The following is a 25347-nucleotide window of genomic DNA, read 5'->3' as shown; positions in this document are numbered from 1 at the left end:
TGGGTGGTGAGGCCATGTTTTGTTCTAGCCCTGGTACTGGGCCTCTTCCATCATCTCAGGGAATTCTTTCCCCTTCTCTCGGACGCCTTTGCTTTGTTGGCATTCCGATGAGTCGACATATGTTCACCAATGTAATACACATATGCATATCGTCGATTCTGTAAATCATTTTCTTGATTCTCAAATCTCGCTCATACTCTATCTCATGAAAGTATATAAATAACATATCAGAAGTGACTTGCCGCAAAAGACTGATAGGGTCGCTACATAGACATGGGAAATTAGTATTAATGAGGACTATTTCATCAACATTTGAATATAGATATGGTAATCTATCCAAGCATTATACATGATGAACTGGCTATCTTGCAAGGTCATCATGAGAGGCTCAGTTCTGAAATGCCCTATGAACCAGCGTTTCCGTACTAATACTAGTCAAAATAACTAAGCCAACATAGGGGCATACAAAAGTATCGAAATGATCGTCGTTTTCGAAATACACAAATAACGTCCTACTAAATGCACAAGAGATTGTCTGTATGCATTACGTGCTTGACCCTTGGGTTGAAGCATACGTGTTTGACTGATTTAATCTGATGAGTATCTGTTTATCCTTGGGTCACAGAAAATCTACCAACAGCTAGTAGATCGCAATGATTCAAATCACAAATGGCAATTAGGCAAAGTGTTTCAATAATTTGCCAAACAATTGAAAATGAATAACCATAGGGTAGAAATGAATTGACTGAAAGGTCGAAACGAAATGACCTAATAGTCTGAACCCGTTTGGCTTTTCAGATGAAGGTTTAAAATATATAGGTTTAAAGACCCATATATGACGACTACTGAGATTTTGGCCATGTGGACTGGCCAGGTCCGACATAACTACTTCTCAGTCACTCGGAAATACTTTTCCGAACTTGGCAACTCTTATTCCTTGGCTGCAAAAGGTATATTTGGTCTAAAATCACCACTTTCTTCTTAACATCTTGAACATGTCCTTGACAATATTCTAGAGCTTCTCAAACTTAGAGTCTGCCTCCTAGTTTAATGCAATCCTTAAACATCTTCCATAGGCGAAATAAGGTAGGCTCGACCTTACTCAACAATGTTCCTCTACATGATCTTAATGTAGTACTTCTAGTACTTAGAGTTCCTTCACATAGCGCTTGAAATGCAACCATATAATTTGAAGCACTCTTCCGTGTTATTGCAAAAGACCTTCTGAATCATCACGCATTCAATAAGGAAATAGCTTTTGCTCATCTGAGCACCTTTATAGGGTATGTGTATCCATGTGTAATGCTAAGTCATGGAATGACCTTAGTCAATGCTCTCATTGCGGCTACCAGACTAAATGCATAATCCAAGACGTTTTAACTGAGGCGTTGTCCTCGATAGGTTAAGGTATATATACTTATCTTGAGTATATCCTTAGGGTCTCATTAGAATCTTAATTCATTTGTTTCAGCATTGATCCCCTGTCGGCGCTTCTAGCTATTATTAAACTCTAAACCATCTTCGAGAACTTCTCTCGTCTTACACACTTGCGTAAACTTTTATGATCAATCATAATGGTTGGTAACTGCTAGTACCCATATCACATCTCGTCTTTCCAATTCGTAGTAGGTGATCGTAATCAATAGGGATTCTCAGTCATGTCCTCATCTAATACGATAGGTACTGTAAGCAGAATGATTCCGAATATCTGAAACTATAAGCTGATAGCTTTAATCGTAATATTATAACATCATATACAAAGCATTTTGACCCCTCGTAAGTCTAACTCTGAAGTTCATTGATGAATCATGAAAGTTATCCTCAAGCCATAGCTAGTGATAATCGAGGCTAGAAGTGAGTCTCAACTTATTAGGGATTAGCTAACTGATTACATCAGTCGCACTCATCACTTATAAGCAATATTGTACTTAAACTATCATCGAAGGCAATAGTCGATTAGGTGCTCCGTCTCGCGTGAACAACCTGAATGAAGAACTATGCCTGCTTCAGTGATTCGTGCGTGGCACTCTGCTTGCACTGCTTTCATTGGATTCTCTTCCTCTTTCTTAGCTCTTCACCATGGCTATAGTGAAATATAACTGAGTTTCTAGCTTCTATTGTTCTTCTCGTAACAGTGATCATGCATTCTTAACGCATCTAAGTTCATTGAAATATCTAATCAATCAATAATGCATAAACTTGAATGTAAGCATCAGTACATTCATATAAAACGTGAACTTCTCAATGTTTTAAAATCATTACCACCTTCTTTCTTGCTGAGCATGACGATGTGATGAAGTGCTGAGCCTTTGTCGACTGACTCTTTCATACTAGTGATCATACTAGAAAAATTGGTTAACTCTAGGGTTCAGAGCAAATGAACTGCTCTGATACCACTCTGTCACGACCGGCCCTAATTAAGGATAATTAAGCCGGGGAAACCGTGACTAATGGAGGGAGATTAGAAGCGGGGTAGAAAGGGGATAATCAAACAAGGAAGGATCGCATTTCATCATTTAACAAAAGGAATATTTATAATATAACAGAGGTTTAGTCGTATAGACTCAAATAACTAGTAAGTTCAGATATCTCTGACTTAGCCTAAATAACATAAATCTTCTGAGTACGCAGCGGAATAAGGTTCTGATTACATGTATGAAGACATGTAACCCTAGAGTTTTTCATAGCATATAATATTGCGACAAAAGAGGATTCCACTCGTCACTTCATCACCATCGGCAGCTACTCAACCTGCACATTTAGAAATATATGCAGGGCTGAGTACAAAAGTACTCAGTGGGCACGTATGCCTAAGTATAAAAATACATGCTTCAAAACTGTAAATTGTCATGCCATCATAAACAGTACAGCAAGGGAGTTTTTCGCTAAAAAGGCCCAAGCTTACTAAGTTCATTTGTGATTCTTAAAGTTCGACTGCAGTCTAAGTTCTCTTGTAATCTATCATATCTGGAACTGTGTGCCGGAGAGGTGGCCACCTCTCACGGTCACTTGACCGGCCAACCCGCTAGATGACTCACGGTCACTGGTGTACACTAGCCCTGGCAGGATAGCTATCAACTGCTCAGGACCCGAATTCGATTGCATAATAACTGGCAAAGCCACATCAGATAGATATCATACTGAAATTTAACATTTTATGGCAAGACAATATTTGAAATAACTTCAATTAATTTAGTCATGAAATAATTTGCTTGAACGTAACATTTAAACTCATTTGATATATATATAAAACCGAAATTAACAGTTAAATCATCTCATGCATTCATTCGTATAAGAGGCCTACGACACGCAGGGGATCTCTATATACGTATAGTAAAAGTAATGCCCACCTGATAAGCAAAGCTTTGCTACAGTTCAGTAACTCCTTGACTAACTCTTACTCTTGCGTTTTACCTTTAATGCAAGAACATAAGGTCAAACCTTAGCTCGATGGAAATTCTTAAATTAATGAGAATACGTAAAATAAATATGCATGACTCATTTTCCTTTAATTATTATTCTAATTCGAGAATTTCAAATAACAATCCAAACTATAGGATTAAGCTCGTCTTATGAAATCGGATAAATTAATCTTAATTAATCCGCTCGTCTTAGGGTATACTACACCCCCTTACTAATTAATAACCTCGTTCTAAATTAATACAATTAATCGATTTATCCAAACTAATCCTTTAATCGGACTTAAAAATAATAAGGCAATCCAATTATTAAATGGGAATAAAAATAGGGCAGCCCAAACAAATAAATAAATGAGTCTAGAAACCACTTAATCAAATGGTTAACTCTACTTTAATAAAACTTGGGCTCAATTGATACAAAAGAAATCGGCCCACTCAAAAATTGAAGCAGATCGGCCCATCTCCATTTAATAACACTTTACGCTGAATTCATCTCTCCCTCTCTCGTATTTCCTTTCATCAACTCGGACCGACTCCTCCTCTCAGCAGAGTTCGCCGCCGCCGTCGAAGGACAGGCGAGTGGTCGCGCCCCTGAATCTGGGTGATTCGAGAATCGGCGATGCCGACGCCCTCGTCTCTGATGTTGTCCCCCATCCTCCAATTTCGATGGAGCACAAAATCGAGCCCTAGTTTCATCTCTGGATTCGCCGCCCCTGGAATCTCCGGCGAGGCTGGCGTCGCCGCCTTTGAAATTGATGAGGTTGACGCCGTTCTTCCCCTATCTCGATCTTCTCAAGTACAGCTTCGCGGTCGGCCCTGTCTTCCTCTCGATTGAGCGAAACCGCCGCCGCTGCTGTTGAAGAAATCCCCAAACTCAGCGAGGGTCGCCGTTCAACCTCGCCTCCTCTTCCTGAAGACTCGCCGTCATCCTGTGTCGTCGTCAGAGCTCCTTTATCTCGACGAACAGGGCAGCCGCTCTGAGTCTTCAGAAGCACCGATGGTCTGTCGCCCCTGGTTCGACGCCATCGCGCTTGCCTTGGCCGGTATCATTGCCTGCCGTCGGAGGAAGGCTCTTCCGCCTCAACAAACAAGCAGTCAGCCTCCGGCTGATTCCGAATTCTCATCGACGAAGGTTCGGTTCCATCTCTTGGTATAAAAGCAAAAGTAGCAAGCTATGTTTTTTTTTTCTTTCTAGTTCGGTTAACTGTGATTCTCTTGATTCCTATTTATCGATTATGCAATAGATTGAAGCTAGGCATCCTGGTTTTGCTACGAACTGATTTCTATGCTTGTGACTTTGCTAAATCCATAACATATATACTCATTATATACTTAGTATCCTTTAATCGATCATGCTTGTTGGATGAAAAATGAATGGATTGAATGAGCTGAGCCTAGTGTTTACCTTATCTATTTGTGCTTGGTTGGCTGATGTGTTTTCTTTTCGAGTTATGTGGGGATTTACTGAAAGTCTCTTCGAAGCTCGGTAGCCACCAGACCAACTTCCTCCCTTTTGATTGTTGATGCGTGAATGAAGAACTAGGGGAATTTTGTTGGCTGACCAAATATAAGGGAGAAGGAGTTGTTGAGTTCTATATCTCCTATGACATGCGTGAAAGAGGGCAGCAGGTGTAGGGTGGCTGACTTGACAGCTTGCTTGTCCCTACTCGCATGCTTTTCCTTTTTCTTTTCTGATTGACAACTTGCTGCCGTAATAATAGAAATGTAGGGAGTAGACTAGGAATTGAGTGATGTTTGTAATAGATAGTGTAGAGTTGCGGCTGATTGTAAAGTTTGAAAAGTTGTGGTGTGACTAATAAAATCCTTCAGTATCTTGATAAAGCGGTATCTCATATTAATCCCGTGTCTTACTAATATAGCGTATCTGTAATACTAATCCCGGGTTTTGTTAATAATACTAAATATTCTAATAATTTTCGTATTTCAATAGCTGACTTTTCGTCTATTAATATCGTGACTCGTAAAATCAATCTAAATTAAATCCGTAGATTTAATTCACTTCACAATTCGGAGTAAACTCACGACTCAAGTAATAAAGTTAAATAAATAGAAATAATATTTCCATTGCAAATAAAATAATAACTTGACTTCGCTAAGTCAATTATCATTCTGAAATAAATCATTAACTACTCAATAATTCAATCGTGGTCATCTCAGGTAATGGCATCTAATTCAGAACTCTGAGCTGAATTAACTGAATATTAATCACTGGATTAAATCAACTGAAAGATGTAAAAATAAATATTGCATTTATTGCTCTTAATCATAAAATAAAATAGCGGGCTACTACACCTAGATTCTTTGAAAATAAATTTCTAAATTTTGGTGATATACCTCTTTCAACCGATTCCACTACACAATTCAGACTATCATTGCTTGAATCTTCAGACAAAACAATAGAGCAAATTTTCTTTTTACCCCTGAAGATTTCTGTGATGGAGAAGAAATATAGTTATATTAAATGAATTTGCAATATCAAGTATCTATTTATAATAGTGGATGTTATACCTGATATTGGTTTATCATCATCAGAAGAAAGACTATCTTTAAATGAGCTTCCAATTGTATCTGTTGTTGCAAAATTATAATTATTATCCTTTCAAGCAAGAGTAGCATATCATAATCATTTTCACCTTTGATATGCTCAATATGGCTTTCTTGGGACACTTTCCCCTTGCCTTTAGCTTTGGCAGCAATCTTTGCTCGAATGACTTTATCATTATCTATAATAATTGCAGTAATCATCATTACAAAAAACAAAAATAATTTAACTTAATTTAACTAAAATGTTCATATTAAATTACAGCAAATATTAATCGGTTGCCATCACAAAATTATTCACCTAATGAATCATGAAAAACCAATTGTCTCGTCGCACTTTTTAGCAGCCCTGAAGAAATAAAATACTTAAATTATTATCATCTTAATTTAATAATACATGGAGTAGAAGAAAAAATTATACAAACCTTGCTCCAGATGAACTTCAGGTTCAATGCTAATTTTCTCAGATGGTATTGCACCATCATCTTGTAAAATCTCAATAGCATCCGCAGTGAAAGTACAAACATCTTTAAATATTCGACTTTTTATCTTTAAGAGTAAGACAATATTGCATAGGCGTTGCCTAAGAAAATCCATCTGCGTTATGGGTCCCTATAATTTTTAAAAGGGTATTATTTATTTTTGTAAACGTGATAATAATCGACCATTGTTTAGTTAGAATACTCACTTGATTTTGTTTTTCATAAAACTCAGAAGGATCTAGGCCAAGAAGTTTCTGAGCTTCTTTCCCCAAAAAAGTGACTTCCACTTGTCCAGACGCATCAAAGACCATGAGACTAAATCTGAAGCTGTAGTAAAATCAAGTGTTCTAATATACACACTTGTACAAATCAATACAAACTAAGAAAAGAGGTATTGATCGATTAGCACCTCCGATTGGCTATTCTCATATTCTTGCATGGAGTTGAGTAACACATGAACTCTGTACCATATGAGGCAACTGTCTTTGTGGAACATATTGGACAACCAATGTAAAAGTAGTCTTGGTATTCATTTTCCAATCTTGCTTTAACTTTTACATTAAAGTATGTATTCTGGAAAAGAAATTTAAAAAAAATGTTAAAATCACGTTACTTGTGCAAGTACAATATAAAGTAAGTCACCTCTTGATTCTGCAACATTTGTTCCACTTTAGTAATCTGCAGGGGTTGCTTAGGTGAGCGCAACACTTTCTTTTCAAAAAAACCACCAGTTTGTACTAACATGTTGATGGCCTCTTCATTCTCTTGCTTCCTATTTATGATAATTATAAGCAAGTTAGGAACAAAAATATTTACACGATAAGGTTCTTAATTGTTATACAGATTATACAATACCATCTCTCTAGTTCAATTAGCATTTCATTCTCAGAGCTATCCAAGACAATTGACTGAGCATTGGTGGTCAAACTCAATCCTGAACATTAAAGAGAAACCATCATCGATTGTGCCTAACAATTTATGTATGTATAATTTATCACACCATGTAAAATCATGCATACCGTAATATGGCACGACTGAAAAATTCAACAACAGCAACGGTGTCCTATTCGAAATAGGTTCCAATTTAGCATAGATCTCATCGGATACAGAAGTTTCCCAAAATGTCACCACAAACGTTTCCAGCCTACATTTCCATGAATTATGTTATTATAAAATAAACTAAACATATGTAAAGAAATAAAAAAACATAAACTCATCGTGTATCTAACATACTCTGTATCAATGGCAGCATACTCACGAATGACTTTACCCTGTCCTTTGACTGTGACAACCCGAGGTTCATGGGTACCAATAATGACACAAGCAGTATCTAAGTAAGAGAATAAAATGATTAATTAACATTTAAGTCACAGTAAAATAATCCCATTCTAAAATATAATAAGTACAATAATTCTTTTCCTAAACTTACACAAAATATTGCTAAAATAAATATAAAAATATCATTTTCAATTCTTCAATAATTAAGTTGCTTAGCTTAACTGATCAATGTCTTTGTTGAGAGGAATTTGTGGAACTCGCAACTTGGAGTTGTTCTAAAACTTAGTCCACCAGCAGGTATCGAATCATTTGGTTCTTTATTCACCGAAGTATCTTTTCTGAACGTCCATTGGTAATTACATGTCACAATTGGATTCCTGTATTGCTTTGGATCAGAAACATAGGCTCCTTTCACCATGTAAACATTACCCTTTTGAAGCACATGTTTGAACCTATCTATATTATCATGGAATATCACGGCATCAAGAGTGTGGCCCTAAAAAGAACAAAAAAATTAATATATGTAACCTTTTAAAGGTAAGAAAAACTCACAACAACAGCTTAAATGTAAGGGATACTCATAAACTTACCAAGCCATCACCCAAGATTAATTTCTGAAATTTATTAGGATTATTGTTAGCTTGCTTAGGTTCTTGCTTCTTGATCACTCTCACCTTGCATTTCCATTCCTTCGTTCCTGGGAGAATCTCATTCATTGGAATCAAACGCTCTTCCATTTCTTGACAACCTAATTGGATCATGGCAGTAAGTAACAAAAGCATTTGAATTACAAAACAAGCAATAACAGTTAGATCATAATCTTAACTAATTGGAATTCAATATTATATGATCCTAAATGTTTAACTAATTCTATCCTAATCACTATTTCAAACTAAGACTACCCCAAAAAAGAGTACACCCCTATAAATACCTGCCTTCTACAAAGTACCCAGATTTATCATCATGTCGCCGCATGCAAAATTTCAGTGTACACAACATTTCTTGTTTCACATGTTGAATCCATATCAGCAACTGGCGGTCGAATTAAGAATTTTATTGAACTTGATGTTCTGACCCTTGATAAAGCAACATATAGCTGTCCATGTGAAAAAACAGGATGAGGCAAATAAACACCGACACGATCCAATGTTTGTCCTTGAGATTTGTTGATGCTGATTGCAAAACACAATCTTAGCGGAAATTGTAGCCTCTTAAAAGTAATTGGACATATGTGTGTATCATCCAACTCCAATGGAATTCTTGGGATTAAAACATATTCACCAGAATGAGTCCCTACAGCAATGACGGCTCTGATCACGTGCCTACCAAGATCACGCACAATTAAACGTGTTCCATTACACAACCCCTCCAATGGATTTAAGTTGCGAAGTAACATAACTGAACAGTTAACCTTTAATTTAAGAACATGTGGTGGCAATGAACCAACACTAATTGCATTCATATAATCTTGATAGTATTGTTGCTGGCTTGGATCGTTTGCATAATCCGTGCTAACATATTCAACCATATTGCCTGGGAATTTTCCAATCAATGATTCATTAATTTCTCCCATACATTCATTTTTAGGAGTTAAAATAGCGGTATTTATAAGGCTCGAAGAACCGCTAGAATATGCATCAAACGACGGAAATATTTCATTGACCAGTGTGTCAAGAGGCGAATCTGAACCATGGTAAGAAAGGCACATATCTTCAGGAAGATTAATATAATCAACACGAACATTTGGCTCTATGCCTTCACCAACCCTCAATAACAAATCTGTAAAAACAGGATCCTCCATTGCCCGCATATTCTGTGTCAAATGAATTTTTCGAATAAGAAGCCATATGGATGAATATACCAAACAAGCATCCACTATCTCTTCACGAGAACCCCTTCGAACAATTGGTATAGTTTGCCGAAAATCTCCACCAAGAACAACTGTTTTGCCACCAAACAATAACTGGTTTTCCATCAAATCTTGCAACAATAAATTTAATGCTTCAACTGCCTTTCGATTTGCCATCGATGCCTCATCCCACAATATTAGCTTGGCTGCAATTATTAACTTTGCCGTCGCAGTATTCTTGCTTATCGAGCATGACATAGATTCATCTAAATTTAACGGAATTTTAAATCTAGAATGAGCTGTTCGACCATTTGGTAACAAAGAAGCCGCAACACCAGATGAAGCAACTGCAAGAGCAATGTCACCAGTTGAACGAACAGTGGCCAAGATTGCCTTATATAAAAATGTCTTTCCAGTGCCACCAGGACCATCAATGAAAAAGCCTGACCCAATTGGTGTAGCAAGACTGGACATTATCTCAAGATAAGCAAAGCGTTGTCTTTCATTAAAACGACCCACCGAAGCTAAATCAGATTCTGCAATCGGCATATTAATTTCTGCTGCAAACTCACGACTATTTATCTCTTCACGAGTCAACCCAACTATATAATCAACCACAGAGTACTCATCTATCCCACGACCCATCATTTGCAACAAAGAATCAATGGACCTTAAAGATAACCGATAACCCTCTGCATGGTCTAACAGATAATCCCGTATTATATCAGCAGATAAAGCTTCTCTAAATTCAATCCACAGATTTTTGGGATCAGAAGGGGAATTAAAAACAAGTATAATCGCAAATAATTTTCGCAGAGCAGACGGCATTTGATAAGTTGCAGCTTCCTGAATCGCATGCCTAACATCATTGTCAGAATCCAACAAGCCTCTATCAAGAGCTGCCTCGCGAAAGGACAAAAACAATACGCCATTTGATGTTCTCAAATCTTCAAAAGATGTTGGAGCCCTAACATGATTCAGCAACAACCTTAAATAAAAACGCTCCACTTCTGTAATATTGACCGAGACAAGTCTACCGATTGTCCCTAACCTAGAGCGCGGTGTCCACCTCCTAGTTTGTAAGCTCCATACAAAATGTTCAACAAATTCCCGATACAATAAATTTAGTGCTGCAACTTCAACAAATTTATTCATCTCAAAAAACTCTGTAAGTTGTGTCCTGTTAGCACGATCAGAATCTACAATTTTCGGAAGAGATTGGTTGGCCGCGAAGAAAACCTGCTGATACCCCGACAAATGAACGTGTAATTGCAAAACTGATGGATACATATCAAAAATATCAAATCCATAAATTCGCCACATAGCTTCCGGAGCACAAAGCCACCGTGACTTTTGAAAATCAGAAATCTCATCTATTGGCTCAGTAGATTCAACATCAATAATATTGTATGCTATTTGATCATTACCCTTACAAACATATTTGTAAAGATACTTCACTGATCTAACATCTGTACAAACCTGGACGTTAATATGGCAATCAAACTTTGCCAACAAATAAGCATTATAAGGGACCACCCATCTGTTATCCAACCACTTGCCACGCACCAAAACCTTTTTTCCATCATCTCTACGCTTGTAGTCGGGGTATGAGTCCATCCGATGTTCAGTGTTTGACTTAAACTCTTTTGGATAATAACTTTTGCATTTTTCCCCTATCATGCATGCATTCTTTGGGTTGAGTTCACCACATGGCCCATGCATCATATGATTGATAACACAAGAATGTAGATGCGGAGTCAGGTCAAGATCTGGAATCTCAGCTGATACAAATCGATCATAGGCCTCAGTTGAAGTTACCTTATATCGTGGTTGCAATATTATCAACCAATGAACATGTGGAAGGCCTCTTTTTTGAAATTCAATCACATAAAAATAAGCAGCAACTACCCCGAACAAAGAGTCTTTTACAATTTCCTTTTTTAGTTCCTCATTTTTGGCCCTAAAAACTCTTGCATACAAATCAGCTCTATTATGACTTTTCTCAATAGGAAATAATTCACTTTGAATTTCCACCCACTTTGGATTACAAGTCATTGTGAGAAAAATATCCGGGCGTCCAAATTTTGCGACAAGTGCCAACGCATTCATGTAACGACAACGTAGATCACGCGGGCCACCTGTAAAGGTCTTAGGAAGAAGAACACGCTTACCAACAGATTTTGCGCTAATAACACCATTAGATGTTATACTCTCAACTATCCCTTGATACGATTCAGCCCTCATTTCAAACTTAGACTGATTATGGCGAAAAAAATCTAGTCTTTGTGTCTCGATCTTAACATAAGTATCAATCTGAAACTGTTGAATTACTCGACCAGTTCTAAGGATATTTGTTATATCGTCGGTGCGTATTTGGAACAGATAGCAATAATATTCTCTCATAGCAACACATGAAAGAGCTTTGAAATTCCTCAACAAATCTGCATGGAGTAATGGATAAGTCCTTATCAAAAGTAGAACAAACAATATAAAACAAAAAATTATCAATAAATATTCCTACTAATTGATTCAAGCACCAACCCTTTTTCATGAACAACAAAAAAAATACTATTGCTCTACAAAAAGAAGTCAACCTAAATAACTCGCATATAAGCAACAAAAATTTCTAGTATATTAATATAAGCACAAAGACATAATACTAAGTTAATAATGAAATCAATGCAACACATCATAGAATGCAAAAAGTAATATGAAAAATATAGTAGTGGAGAAACATAAACCACATTGCAGAAGACCTAACAAATGAACATATAGCAAAACAATTAAAACGTACTATTTTGCTCAGCAACAAGTAGGGTGTCAGCTTCTTCGTGCATATGTGGATCAACAGTATTATTTTCATGATCTTCAGTATCTTGTTCAGTTGGGTCCAAATTCAAATCAATGTTGTCTATAGTTTTGGGTATTCCAGCATACCAACCCGGCTCGCCATACGGAAATATTAGACAATACTGAAGCGGATCATAGCATCCATAGTAATAGTGCACATAGCGAACACCACCTGATCTTAGGTTGACCCTAATATCACGAGGTTGTTCCATAGATGTTCCCACACCCTCATTCCAAACTGCTGCAACATGGTCAACTACTGGAAAATTATAAACACGTTGGTCAAGTTTAGGATTGGCACGCAACACTATAGCATAACTATCTAGGTCATCTTTGTTTTGCAAATTGGTGAAGAAATTATGGTATGGATTATTAGTCAAGATGTTCACCAACAATGAAACTATAACACGGTCTAATCCTTCAGATTGAGATACACGATTATCCAACTCTCTCTCAGTGCCATAGAAATATAACTGCAGATGCCTTGGAACACCATCCTTAGGTGTTAGTTCATGGATATAATGCCGAACAATACCCTGCACTTTGAAGGTGTAAACCCCTTTGTTAGCTTTAGCCAAAGCTTCATCATAAGTCATCTTAATAGATGTGAATGCCAAAGAATTATTATATGTCCTGCAACGCCGACGGAACTCGACCCCCAAAGTTGTCATATCATTTACATAGAGGTTCCATAACTCATCTGGCATTTTGGGCAACTGCATCTTTATTTTACCTGACGCGCAACAGAAGCCAGGAGGTTCATTAGGGAATCGAATAGCTTTACAATGCTGACAAGGGTCTTTATGTGGTAGTTCATAAGCCTCATTGGGTATTTCAATTAATCTTCTGAACATCTCAATATCTTTTTGCATAGCCGAGCGTGAAGTTGATGTGCGGCCTAATTGTGCAATAAAGAAAAAAAAAACAAAAGTGAGCAATGTGCATATCAAAATTATAATAAACAAATTAAATAAACAAGAAACATAAAAAAGAGTGAAAGCCTTTGATTGAGAATATGTTTAGCATTCTCCTTAAAAAATCAGACTATCCATATTGAGCAAAAGTCACATTAATTTACAGACAAGCAATATGCCAAAATTTTACATCATCCAATCCACACTAACCACTAATATTCTTTTTTTTTTGGAGAGAAAAACCACTAATATTCTTTATAAACAAAGGTGCAACTGTTAATAAATTAATAAAGTAATCAACAGACATAAACACATACCTTTTGAGCGCCTCTGTCCACAAGAACCTTTAGATAAACGTTTAGACCGTGAAACATTAACATCATTAGACAAAGGCAATTGCGTCACATCGGAACCCAACCGGCGCAAGCAGCCTGCAAAACCATCAAAATGCAAGAGTAGTTACAAAGTTAAGATAAGTAAATAAACAATAACACTAAATAAAATTAATTATAACAATACCTTTTGACAATATGGAACGAGGGATCACATTTGTTGGCCCAAGGAAAAGTTGACCATTTTTAGAAGAAGAGCCTGGCAAATGAAAACAAAACGATTGTTAATATAAAAGAAATTAGTTTTTCAAATATATGCTAAATTCTCAAAAGCTCTAAAGAAATTTAAAACAAATACAAGAGAAATCATAACCTGTCACTTGTGAGATTGGAACACTCCCACCAGTGTCAACAATAAGAACACGCCTCTTTCTTTTTTTCGAAGTCTTATCTGAAAATTACAAACCATAGTCACAAAAAAATAATAATAATAGCAACATCACTTGCTAAGCAATCCCATATAATATTAAATTTAATTGTGCAAATCTAGACACAATTCATCAAATATTATGCACCTCGCAAACTTCTCGACTGAGTACTTAGAGCATGTGAACACTCAGGGCCAAAGATAATTGGCGTAGCCATATCAGTTGCTGATGGAGTAGGTAAACTAAACAATAAACGTCTTGAAGTTGTCACAGAGCCGTCTGAGCCATCTGAACACAAAAATAATATTAAATTTGCATAAAAGCAACAAAGAATTGGAAAGTAAATAGTAGGTGTGACTACACAGCTAGCAACATGCCTTATACAATAATTAAAATTCCCATACACCATAGTTTAAAATAAAAACACGAAATAAATAAAGGTAAGTGTGCAAGTGATACAAATGAGTTATAAAATAAAATAAAAACACAGAAAGCTCAACAGTACGTAACCTTCCGTTGAAAGCACACATCTTCTTTTTGCCATAATAAAATATATGAATAATGCGGTAAAAGTCCTGACACATGAGAAGTAAGTAATTTAGCTGGTGATATAATAAAATATGAAAAGAAAATGAAACTCGAAAATACTATTATGAGATCAAAGTAGGGCAGCGACTCACCGAAGCTGCAAGAAACGGATGAAAGTGTTCCAGCAAAGAAATTTGATGGGAGCAAAGACAAGTGGACGCTGAGGCCGCCCGTTGAAAACCAGAAACCAAAAATAATAATCCCGTATAAAACAGTAACGAATCCTTAAAAAACCTACAGGCTAAAGGCAATAACCCAATTTGCTCCTAGTCCTAGAATAATGAACCTCATTCTCTAAACTTCAAAACAATAACTATAACGAAGAAACAGTGCGACATGACATTTAAATACAATGAAAGAGCCAAAACACATGAAGACAAAGATCATAACACAAATAAAAAATAGAACAAAACCAAGCGCACAGTTGAATTTGGAGAGGCGGAATAGCTTTCTTGGAGTAGAAACACGCTGGGGAGAAAAAACACAAAATTAGAAAGTAAAAAAATGATGGAGATCATAAGATGTCAAAAAACCAAACAAAACATATGAGCAAGTAACCTAATAGGAATCAACTGTCGTACTCCTTATTTAATGATGAAGGTCTTGAGAGTATACATTTAATTCTCAAGAATTACAGTTCTATATTTATGATGGTGCATTAGTACATAATATGTGGGTGTGTTGGAAAAAATGATGTTTCATAGGCAAGCTCAAGTTGTTTATACTTTTTAACATTGAACCTGAAAACTAATACATTTTAATTTACAGAGATTTGAAGACGTAAGAGAGAAAATCCATGTTGTGGAGACTTACTCAAGTGTCAGACAATACTCACTACTCTTGAAGAAGTGAATGTCAATGAACGAGCATGTGTCTGAGAATAATTTAGAAAAAAAAAATTAGAATGAATATATCAATATATGTAGAGGACCTAGAGGTCTCAAAATAATGTACTACAAGATTAGTGAAATATCAATATATGTAGAGGTCTAAAAAAAACTAACCTAACTTACATATTGAATAGAACAATTAATACTGACTATACATAATTATATTAAATCAGTTATATTCAATTAATCAATTAAAATAAATTTAAATTAAAAATGTAGGCCCATTCCTCCAATCATATATAATTCATTACCATCACCTGCACTCATGAGCAACAACCATACATTATTATCATCAATTAAAAATAGAGTCCTAGTCAAAATCCACACAATATACTCCATCTGCGTTTTTTTCTTCTGCACACTTGCACCCACAATTTCCTCTCTCTACCCTGTAACTCTCTTTCTCTCTCTACCCTCTCTCACACCTTCATATCTCTCTGTACGTTTCACATTTGCAATAAAGAGTAAATCTCAATCCCAAATCCTTCTTCTTCTTCTCCTTTTTTCTTAATTTCAAATGAATAACCAGAAAGCCGCTGCTGATGCCGATACCGAAGCCGCTAGCTAGCTCTCAATATATTCAACAATTTTTTTCTTAAAACTCGCGTCACTCCCTCCTAAGAAATTATTTTGTAGACGGAGGGAGTATAAAATAACAACAACAATAATTAGTGGATAAACAAGTTGCCGAAATAGAAATTTTATTAAAAAAAAAAAGATAGAAAAGGAACTTGAAAACCCCTAAAAACACATACGCTATGGATAAACAAGTACTATTAGTTAAATCTTAAAAAGAAACTAATTATATAAGCCCCAAACTTAAAAATAAGTCATCGCTTTACTTGTCTTAAATTTATTATGTACTTCTATATACTTTAGTCTTCTTGCTACTTTCTATTTCTTGATTCTCTATTTGAAATTTCCACGATACAATAATTTGAATATCGTTTGAGGACATGTCACCTCGAGTTTTTGGGGATTAGCTGACTGCATAAATGTTCTGTTTATATCTTCCTAGCCTTCTTCTTTGTGTTTATCTTTTCTATATATATTGAATTTTTCTATATGAGTGTATTCTATTTGATTGATAAATTTATCATTAGAAAAAGTGGAAAAACAAAAAGTTCCTCTTTTAAATGCCTTATTTTTTTTACCCACCATTTTCTACAAAAGAGAATTTCATCATTTATCATTTATTCTTTCAATTCCAAAGAGGGATAATATTATCCCTTCATTTTTTGTGTGACAAAGTAAAAAGGATAAATGATAAAGGTAAAAGGTCAAATTCTAAATGAAGAAAAAGAAAGAATACATTTAAAGTGTGAATTTTTTGTTATCCCTCATTTTCATATGATAAATTAATTTAATTATCAATCAAAGAGAAGACACCCTACAATCCTCAATTGGCTTTAACTATAAAGGAGCTAGAGTCTTTTCTTTGGTTACTAATTTATCATAAGAAAAGGACAAAGTTTATCACATTTAATGGTCTCCATCTTTATTATGTTTTCTTGGATAAATAAATATGAAAAATATTATCACATCAATACCTCTTGATAATATTATCATGAATTAATTTGAATAAAAATGAAGCAAAAGGAATGTTCAAGAAAAAAAAAATTCCATCCTGCTAATGGAAAAATATTCACACTACAACATGTGAAAAGGAAGTGAAAAATGATGAAAATATATGTTTTCCACCCTTTTAATAAAGAGAACACTCCACAAATGTAAAATCACAACATATATGGAAACATCTTCATAGTAATAACTTGAATTTAAATTATTTAAAGGGAAAATACCTGTTTTTCTCTTCTTTGTTTTTCCTTTTTCTTTTTGCAGTACGTTTTGCTTGTTATCTGGGCTCGTCTCGATTTTCTTATATGGATCTACCGATTCAATCCTCCCTTCGACCAACACGAAAACCACAATGAGATATGAAATTGAGAGGGAGCTCAAACTTCAGCATACAAAGAAGATGCCAAAAAATGATAATAAAATTCGGACTTAATTTTCCTTTCTTTAGCCACATGTGTTTGACAGTATTCTAGATCTGTTTTCTTCTCTAGATACGAACCTAATTAATAATTATTATAAACAATATTGCAAATAATTAAATATTACAACTATGTTATCTATATTAAAGTTGCGATCGATCAGTTATATTGAATATCCAGTTGAACAAGCCAGCAAAGAATCGAGTTGAATTTTAACCCGGCCCTCAATATGGACAAGAAACACAAGAAACTGAAGCACAACTTAGCTAAAACTCAACCAAGACTCGATGTTCCCGATCGGCACCCTCAAAGCAAACAACAAAGCAAGAAACCCAGCCCCAAGACTGATTCGATTGTGTTATTCTGAGCTCAAGCAAACAACAAAGCAAGAAACCCAGCCCCAAAACTAATTCGATTGTGTTATTCTCAGCTCAATTTCTCATAAAAATTCTAGGGTTATAAAAACGAAAAATGATAAAAGCAAGGTGCAGAAATCAAAGCTTACCTCCTTGTTTTGTTGGTGTTATGGATTTGTCTAGTGTGATTTTTTGTTGAACTAAGATCGGATTTCACATTTTCACAGGCAAATATTCTGACAAGAAATCTCTTTGTTTTTGCTAGGAAGCTAAACGCAGGTCGGCAGGTGGTATAAAGTAAATGTGAAGAAGAAAAATGTGTGGAGACAAAGATAAAGCATTTTTTTGTTTTTTGCAAAAAACCCACAAATGAAAAAAAATGACCAAAATACCCTGGGCACTATTTTTTGAATAGTACTATTCCTCCCAATAGTAAGAAAGTTCTCTCTTATTAAGATTGTTAAATTAAATATATGTATAGTTAGGTTTATATAACCAAATTTATGTAGCTTAAGGCGACAAGAGATAAATGATTAATGCCCAATCCTCATCATCAAACCCAACTATATATCATGATCCAATTCAACTATATATTCCATTATTATCAATTAAAAATAGAGAGTCAAAATCCCTCACAATATACTGCCCCTGTTCCATCGCTCTCTCCATTTTCTCATCTCCTCCACTCACACTTTCGATCATCTCTCTCTGCACTTCATGTTCGCAATAGTAAGTACATCATAACCGCTATTCGACTACACCTCACCGTCGTTCCAAATCGTCGACCCACAATTCTCAATGAGCAGTCAAGCAGCAATAACCCAATTAACTCAGCCCCAACTCGCTCTAACTCAGCCAAGACTCGCCGTTCCCCATTGTCTACCATCCTTCTCCGATAACCAGAAGCCAAGAAAGCCGCCTCCGATCAGCACCATCAACACCAAAAACCTAGACATGATTGTCTGTAAAACAGGGAGCACCCTTTTCTCTTTGATTTCTTAAACTCGTCTCGATTTTCTTATATGGATCTACCGATTCAATCCTCCCTTCGACCAACACGAAAACCACAATGAGATATGAAATTGAGAGGGAGCTCAAACTTCAGCATACAAAGAAGATGCCAAAAAATGATAATAAAATTCGGACTTAATTTTCCTTTCTTTAGCCACATGTGTTTGACAGTATTCTAGATCTGTTTTCTTCTCTAGATACGAACCTAATTAATAATTATTATAAACAATATTGCAAATAATTAAATATTACAACTATGTTATCTATATTAAAGTTGCGATCGATCAGTTATATTGAATATCCAGTTGAACAAGCCAGCAAAGAATCGAGTTGAATTTTAACCCGGCCCTCAATATGGACAAGAAACACAAGAAACTGAAGCACAACTTAGCTAAAACTCAACCAAGACTCGATGTTCCCGATCGGCACCCTCAAAGCAAACAACAAAGCAAGAAACCCAGCCCCAAGACTGATTCGATTGTGTTATTCTGAGCTCAAGCAAACAACAAAGCAAGAAACCCAGCCCCAAAACTAATTCGATTGTGTTATTCTCAGCTCAATTTCTCATAAAAATTCTAGGGTTATAAAAACGAAAAATGATAAAAGCAAGGTGCAGAAATCAAAGCTTACCTCCTTGTTTTGTTGGTGTTATGGATTTGTCTAGTGTGATTTTTTGTTGAACTAAGATCGGATTTCACATTTTCACAGGCAAATATTCTGACAAGAAATCTCTTTGTTTTTGCTAGGAAGCTAAACGCAGGTCGGCAGGTGGTATAAAGTAAATGTGAAGAAGAAAAATGTGTGGAGACAAAGATAAAGCATTTTTTTTGTTTTTTGCAAAAAACCCACAAATGAAAAAAAATGACCAAAATACCCTGGGCACTATTTTTTGAATAGTACTATTCCTCCCAATAGTAAGAAAGTTCTCTCTTATTAAGATTGTTAAATTAAATATATGTATAGTTAGGTTTATATAACCAAATTTATGTAGCTTAAGGCGACAAGAGATAAATGATTAATGCCCAATCCTCATCATCAAACCCAACTATATATCATGATCCAATTCAACTATATATTCCATTATTATCAATTAAAAATAGAGAGTCAAAATCCCTCACAATATACTGCCCCTGTTCCATCGCTCTCTCCATTTTCTCATCTCCTCCACTCACACTTTCGATCATCTCTCTCTGCACTTCATGTTCGCAATAGTAAGTACATCATAACCGCTATTCGACTACACCTCACCGTCGTTCCAAATCGTCGACCCACAATTCTCAATGAGCAGTCAAGCAGCAATAACCCAATTAACTCAGCCCCAACTCGCTCTAACTCAGCCAAGACTCGCCGTTCCCCATTGTCTACCATCCTTCTCCGATAACCAGAAGCCAAGAAAGCCGCCTCTGATCAGCACCATCAACACCAAAAACCTAGACATGATTGTCTGTAAAACAGGGAGCACCCTTTTCTCTTTGATTTCTTAAACTCGTCTCGATTTTCTTATATGGATCTACCGATTCAATCCTCCCTTCGACCAACACGAAAACCACAATGAGATATGAAATTGAGAGGGAGCTCAAACTTCAGCATACAAAGAAGATGCCAAAAAATGATAATAAAATTCGGACTTAATTTTCCTTTCTTTAGCCACATGTGTTTGACAGTATTCTAGATCTGTTTTCTTCTCTAGATACGAACCTAATTAATAATTATTATAAACAATATTGCAAATAATTAAATATTACAACTATGTTATCTATATTAAAGTTGCGATCGATCAGTTATATTGAATATCCAGTTGAACAAGCCAGCAAAGAATCGAGTTGAATTTTAACCCGGCCCTCAATATGGACAAGAAACACAAGAAACTGAAGCACAACCTAGCTAAAACTCAACCAAGACTCGATGTTCCCGATCGGCACCCTCAAAGCAAACAACAAAGCAAGAAACCCAGCCCCAAGACTGATTCGATTGTGTTATTCTGAGCTCAAGCAAACAACAAAGCAAGAAACCCAGCCCCAAAACTAATTCGATTGTGTTATTCTCAGCTCAATTTCTCATAAAAATTCTAGGGTTATAAAAACGAAAAATGATAAAAGCAAGGTGCAGAAATCAAAGCTTACCTCCTTGTTTTGTTGGTGTTATGGATTTGTCTAGTGTGATTTTTTGTTGAACTAAGATCGGATTTCACATTTTCACAGGCAAATATTCTGACAAGAAATCTCTTTGTTTTTGCTAGGAAGCTAAACGCAGGTCGGCAGGTGGTATAAAGTAAATGTGAAGAAGAAAAATGTGTGGAGACAAAGATAAAGCATTTTTTTGTTTTTTGCAAAAAACCCACAAATGAAAAAAAATGACCAAAATACCCTGGGCACTATTTTTTGAATAGTACTATTCCTCCCAATAGTAAGAAAGTTCTCTCTTATTAAGATTGTTAAATATATATATATATATATATATATATATATATATATATATATATAGGGTTGAGTTCAATAGAGAATTATTTTGTTAATCATTATGAACAAATCTATTCATTTTACGAACATATCAACATAACTGACGAACAGACGTATTTGGTGAAAATAAAGAAAAACTCGCCACCAGCAGGATTCGAACCTGGGGCAAATTGCTGTTCATGTGGTATATTGATCTGTTCATTAAAATTATAGATCTGTTCGTTTTTATTTTACGAATTCTCTGTTCTACAATATTTAGCTTCTCTGTTGAACCCTTCTCTCTCTCTCTCTCTCTATATATATATATATATATATATATAGGGTAGGTATCTATAGAGAATTACACTATAGTATAGGGTAGGGCCGATCAGTGTTTTTAGTTGCATTTTGAAGGAGGTTTTATGAGTTTTTTTTTTTACCTCATCCAAAACACAAAAGAAAGCAATTGATTATATTAAATATGAAATCCAATCTTTTCTTCATTTTTCTCATTTTCGCCCAAACAATAGATGCAGTTTCAGAGGATGGAGTGAAGGATAAGATGGTGGTGGCGAAGACGGTGCTGCAAGGGTCGGTGCCACCGAGCTGCGTGGGGCGGTGCGGCGGATGCACGCCGTGCGAGAGGGTTGCTGAGGAAGCGGCGCCGGGGGATTTCATCTGGAAGTGCGTATGCAAGAGGCTTAAGTGAGTTTCATCAACCATGCATCAATACATGCCTTATACTATGTTTTGTTTTGATATTGCTAAGTCATATTTTTTCTTTTTACCTTTGCTTGTCCCAATTTATTATGAATTAATGAATTGTGTTAAGGAGTTTTTATGAGTTGCTGTGATTTATTTTAGATTTTTTCAGTTTGATTGAGAAGACCCCTTGGTTATGCTTTCATTGATTTTGATTCGTTTCTTGTATCAAAATTGAATCTTGCTGTGCTTGAAAGAGGTAAATGAGAGCAATTATATAGTTCATTTTTTTTTTTTTAGTTTACAGAATTATGATATGGAAATTGATGTTCTTGTCTTTTTTGACTTGAATCTCTCGCCACTGATTAAGGAAGCCTGGGAGAAAGTAGACATCACTGAGGTCACCATGCAAGAATTTGATTTTCTCTTGGGCGAATAGCATTACGAGAGAAAAAGAAAAACACGCCTCAATAGAATTAAGATAAAGTGTTGGATTTGTATATCATTTGTGTTTGTTCAAAAAATTTGTATTATTATACGACATCTTATAGTGACATATTCATTTAATATAAATAGTGGATTGTTTTAAATTATTGTAGATTTGTATAACATTTGTTTTTATTTAGAAGATTTGTATTGTTATTCGACATCTTATAATGACATATTCATTAAATATGATCGTGTATTAGCTTACATATTGGAAACTAATAATTCATATCTTATTCATTGAATTATTGACTTCGTTCGTTAATATTGTATATTTTATCCGGATATCAAATCATATTTTAAAATTATATACATAATAATCCAGTGATCAAAATGAGCCTATTCATTGAATTATTGACTTTGTTCATTATTATTGTATATTTTGATCGGGGATCAAAATCATGTTTCAAAAATATACATAACAATTTAGCAATTAAAATGAACTAAATAATCAATTTACAATGGAGCATTGAGTAAAATACAATCATTAATATACTAAAAAACTAAACAATAACGATGAATAAAGTTTCATAATCGAATTGCACAATATTAATCGATTTTTAGTATTATTTGATTTTAATTATTTCGATTTTCTGTTTTTTATATGTAATATCAGTTTTTTTTTAATTGTATTATTTATGTTTTGATTTGTTTCCTCTAATTTAGGGATTGTCCTAAAAATAATTCTAGATTTGTTTCCACACATATTATTTTTTCCGAAAATTCTATTATTTATATTTTTCGATAATATTTTTTTCTTTTGTTTACACATATTTAAGGATTCTCCTAAAAATAATCGTAGATTTATTTCCACACGTATTATTTTTTCTTGAAAATTATATTTTTATTTTTTTCAAAAAATATGTTTTTTTTTGTTTTTTTCAACTAATAATTAAGTAAGATTAATACTTGTAAATAATTAAATAATATTTTATATTTTACTTAAATTTAAAATTATTAAGTAAGTTTATTAAATTAAATAGCTTGAATGCACGCCAATTGTTTTTCATTCAAGTATTTGTTAAATAGTTTTGCGAGCGAAATCCAATCGTATGAATTATTCTACTTTATTTTTTTTTCCCTCAAATTCACTAATTTACTTCAATTAATTAATAAATCTTTATTTTATAACTAATAATTATATCGACTTCGTCATATACACTATAGCAGTTCATTGTCTTATCGGCATATCGCGTTTAATACTTTACTATAATACATTATTTTTCATTCAAGTATTTGTTAAATAGTTTTGAGAGCGAAATCCAATCGCATGAATCATACTTTATTTTTTTTCTCAAATTCACTAATTTACTTCAATTAATTAGTACTTTATTATAAGAGTTGAAATAAAGTATATGTTATTTAGATTTTTCGAACGATGTCCAATCACATGAATCATTTTAATTAATGCGGTTGCCACTACCGGACAAGGTGACAAAGTATCAATCACATATTATTGATGTCTCAGGTTCAAATTCCCCAAGCACCTTTTTTCTGTGTTTCGGTTTTTTTTAAAACCATCTTCTAAATGTTTTTTTACATAAAATTCGGAAAAAAAATAATTATCAAAATATAAAATATATGTTGAAACAAATCTAGGATTATTTTTAGGAGAATTAAAATCTCTAATTTAGTGAAAACAAATCTATGATTATTTTTATGAGAATTAGAATCTCTAAATTAGTGAAACAAATATAGTACTCCCTCCGTCCACGAAATGAGTACTCATATTTCCTTTTTCGTCCGTCCACGAAATGAGTACCCATTTCCCTTTTTGGCAAGTGTACCACACACATATCTTTAATTAATACACTCAAAAAGTGGGACCCTTAAAGCTATTCACACTATACTCCATACATTTCTTAAAACCCGTGCCGTCCACAAATGGGTACTCATTTCGTGGACGGAGGGAGTATTACTTTTAGAAGAATTAAAATCTCTAAATTAGTGGAAATAAATCTAGGATTATTTTTAGGAGAATTAGAATCTCTAAATTAGTGGAAACAAATATAGGATTGTTTTTAGAAGAATATCCAAATTAGTGGAAACAAATACAAATAACAAAATTTTCGAAACAAATAAAAAAATAAATCTTTGAAAAACAAATAACATAAATTTCGAATAAAAAAATTAATTTCCAAAAAAAATATTATTTTCGAAACAAGAAAAAAAAAATCTGCAAACAAATCTAGGATTATTTTTTCAACAATATTCATAAATTAGTGGAAAAAAATAAAAATAATAAAATTTCGGAAACAAATAAATCAGAAACAATTTGAAAAAAAAAAAAACATGTATAATTTCGGAAAACAAATATTTTCGAAAAAACCGGAAAATTAGGATGAAAAAAACGGAAATAAAACATAAATAGGATTTGATTCAAATTGGTTGAGTATTTTAAGGAAATGATATTTTAGTCAATACACTAGTTATAAAAAAATTGGCCCATTGATTTTTAAGCTAAAAGCCAGTTTTTTATCTAGGTATCTAGACATCTAGGTGGCCAAAAATCTTTTCCCATATATTTAATCGTTTAATATAGAAGATTTATATTAAACGTAGGATATGCATAATCTGGTGGATGTGATTCGTTCTCTATTCTTAAAATATATGTGATTTTCCATGGATCTATTCTATAGGGTTCGGATCAATGGAGAATTCTCTATTGATCGTTCTGAATAATGCCAATAACTCTACCGAATAAATTAAGAGACCGCCTGAATAGACATATATTCATAAAAAAATGTCACCTTCAGGATTTGAAC

The 25347-nt window shown here is 34.5% G+C and overlaps 4 protein-coding genes across 5 annotated transcripts; 1 reads left to right on the top strand and 3 right to left on the bottom strand.

The window, feature by feature from the left end:
- Window positions 1-5801: 5801 nt before the first annotated feature.
- On the bottom strand, window positions 5802-8115 carry LOC131018313 (uncharacterized). Its single transcript, XM_057947038.1, has 11 exons — window positions 7964-8115; window positions 7697-7793; window positions 7483-7607; window positions 7319-7397; window positions 7106-7235; window positions 6873-7036; window positions 6670-6790; window positions 6407-6593; window positions 6283-6330; window positions 5949-6163; window positions 5802-5870 (listed from the first exon to the last, which is right to left on the bottom strand). Exons 4-11 carry the CDS (start codon window positions 7339-7341, stop codon window positions 5802-5804), a joined length of 957 nt encoding a protein of 318 aa, XP_057803021.1. The 5' UTR covers window positions 7342-7397; window positions 7483-7607; window positions 7697-7793; window positions 7964-8115.
- LOC131017611 (uncharacterized) lies at window positions 7830-9035 on the bottom strand. Its single transcript, XM_057946428.1, has 3 exons — window positions 8673-9035; window positions 8332-8489; window positions 7830-8237 (listed from the first exon to the last, which is right to left on the bottom strand). The coding sequence occupies exons 2-3, from the start codon at window positions 8476-8478 to the stop codon at window positions 7959-7961; spliced, it is 426 nt and encodes a 141-aa protein (XP_057802411.1). The 5' UTR covers window positions 8479-8489; window positions 8673-9035; the 3' UTR covers window positions 7830-7958.
- LOC131018312 (uncharacterized) lies at window positions 8703-17547 on the bottom strand. The gene is made up of 11 exons (XM_057947037.1): window positions 17395-17547; window positions 15516-15576; window positions 15125-15170; window positions 14795-14862; window positions 14625-14689; window positions 14262-14402; window positions 14060-14137; window positions 13874-13945; window positions 13672-13785; window positions 12385-13338; window positions 8703-12031 (listed from the first exon to the last, which is right to left on the bottom strand). Exons 5-11 carry the CDS (start codon window positions 14656-14658, stop codon window positions 8703-8705), a joined length of 4722 nt encoding a protein of 1573 aa, XP_057803020.1. The 5' UTR covers window positions 14659-14689; window positions 14795-14862; window positions 15125-15170; window positions 15516-15576; window positions 17395-17547.
- Window positions 17548-21777: 4230 nt separating this feature from the next.
- On the top strand, window positions 21778-22705 carry LOC131017614 (uncharacterized). Of its 2 annotated transcripts, XR_009099681.1 has the most exons (3): window positions 21778-22099; window positions 22269-22355; window positions 22467-22705. XR_009099681.1 is itself a non-coding variant. In XM_057946430.1 (2 exons), the coding sequence occupies exons 1-2, from the start codon at window positions 21876-21878 to the stop codon at window positions 22533-22535; spliced, it is 363 nt and encodes a 120-aa protein (XP_057802413.1). In that variant the 5' UTR covers window positions 21778-21875; the 3' UTR covers window positions 22536-22705. The 2 variants fall into 2 exon arrangements, 1 of the variants encoding a protein (XP_057802413.1); XM_057946430.1 differs by lacking the exon at window positions 22269-22355 and having other exon boundaries at window positions 22397-22705.
- Window positions 22706-25347: the final 2642 nt, after the last annotated feature.

This window comes from Salvia miltiorrhiza, chromosome 3 (assembly GCF_028751815.1).
Source record: "Salvia miltiorrhiza cultivar Shanhuang (shh) chromosome 3, IMPLAD_Smil_shh, whole genome shotgun sequence".
Classification (NCBI taxonomy): Eukaryota; Viridiplantae; Streptophyta; class Magnoliopsida; order Lamiales; family Lamiaceae; genus Salvia; species Salvia miltiorrhiza.
The sequence above is the reverse complement of the archived record's forward strand: the minus strand, read 5'-3'. Positions and strand labels throughout refer to the sequence as shown.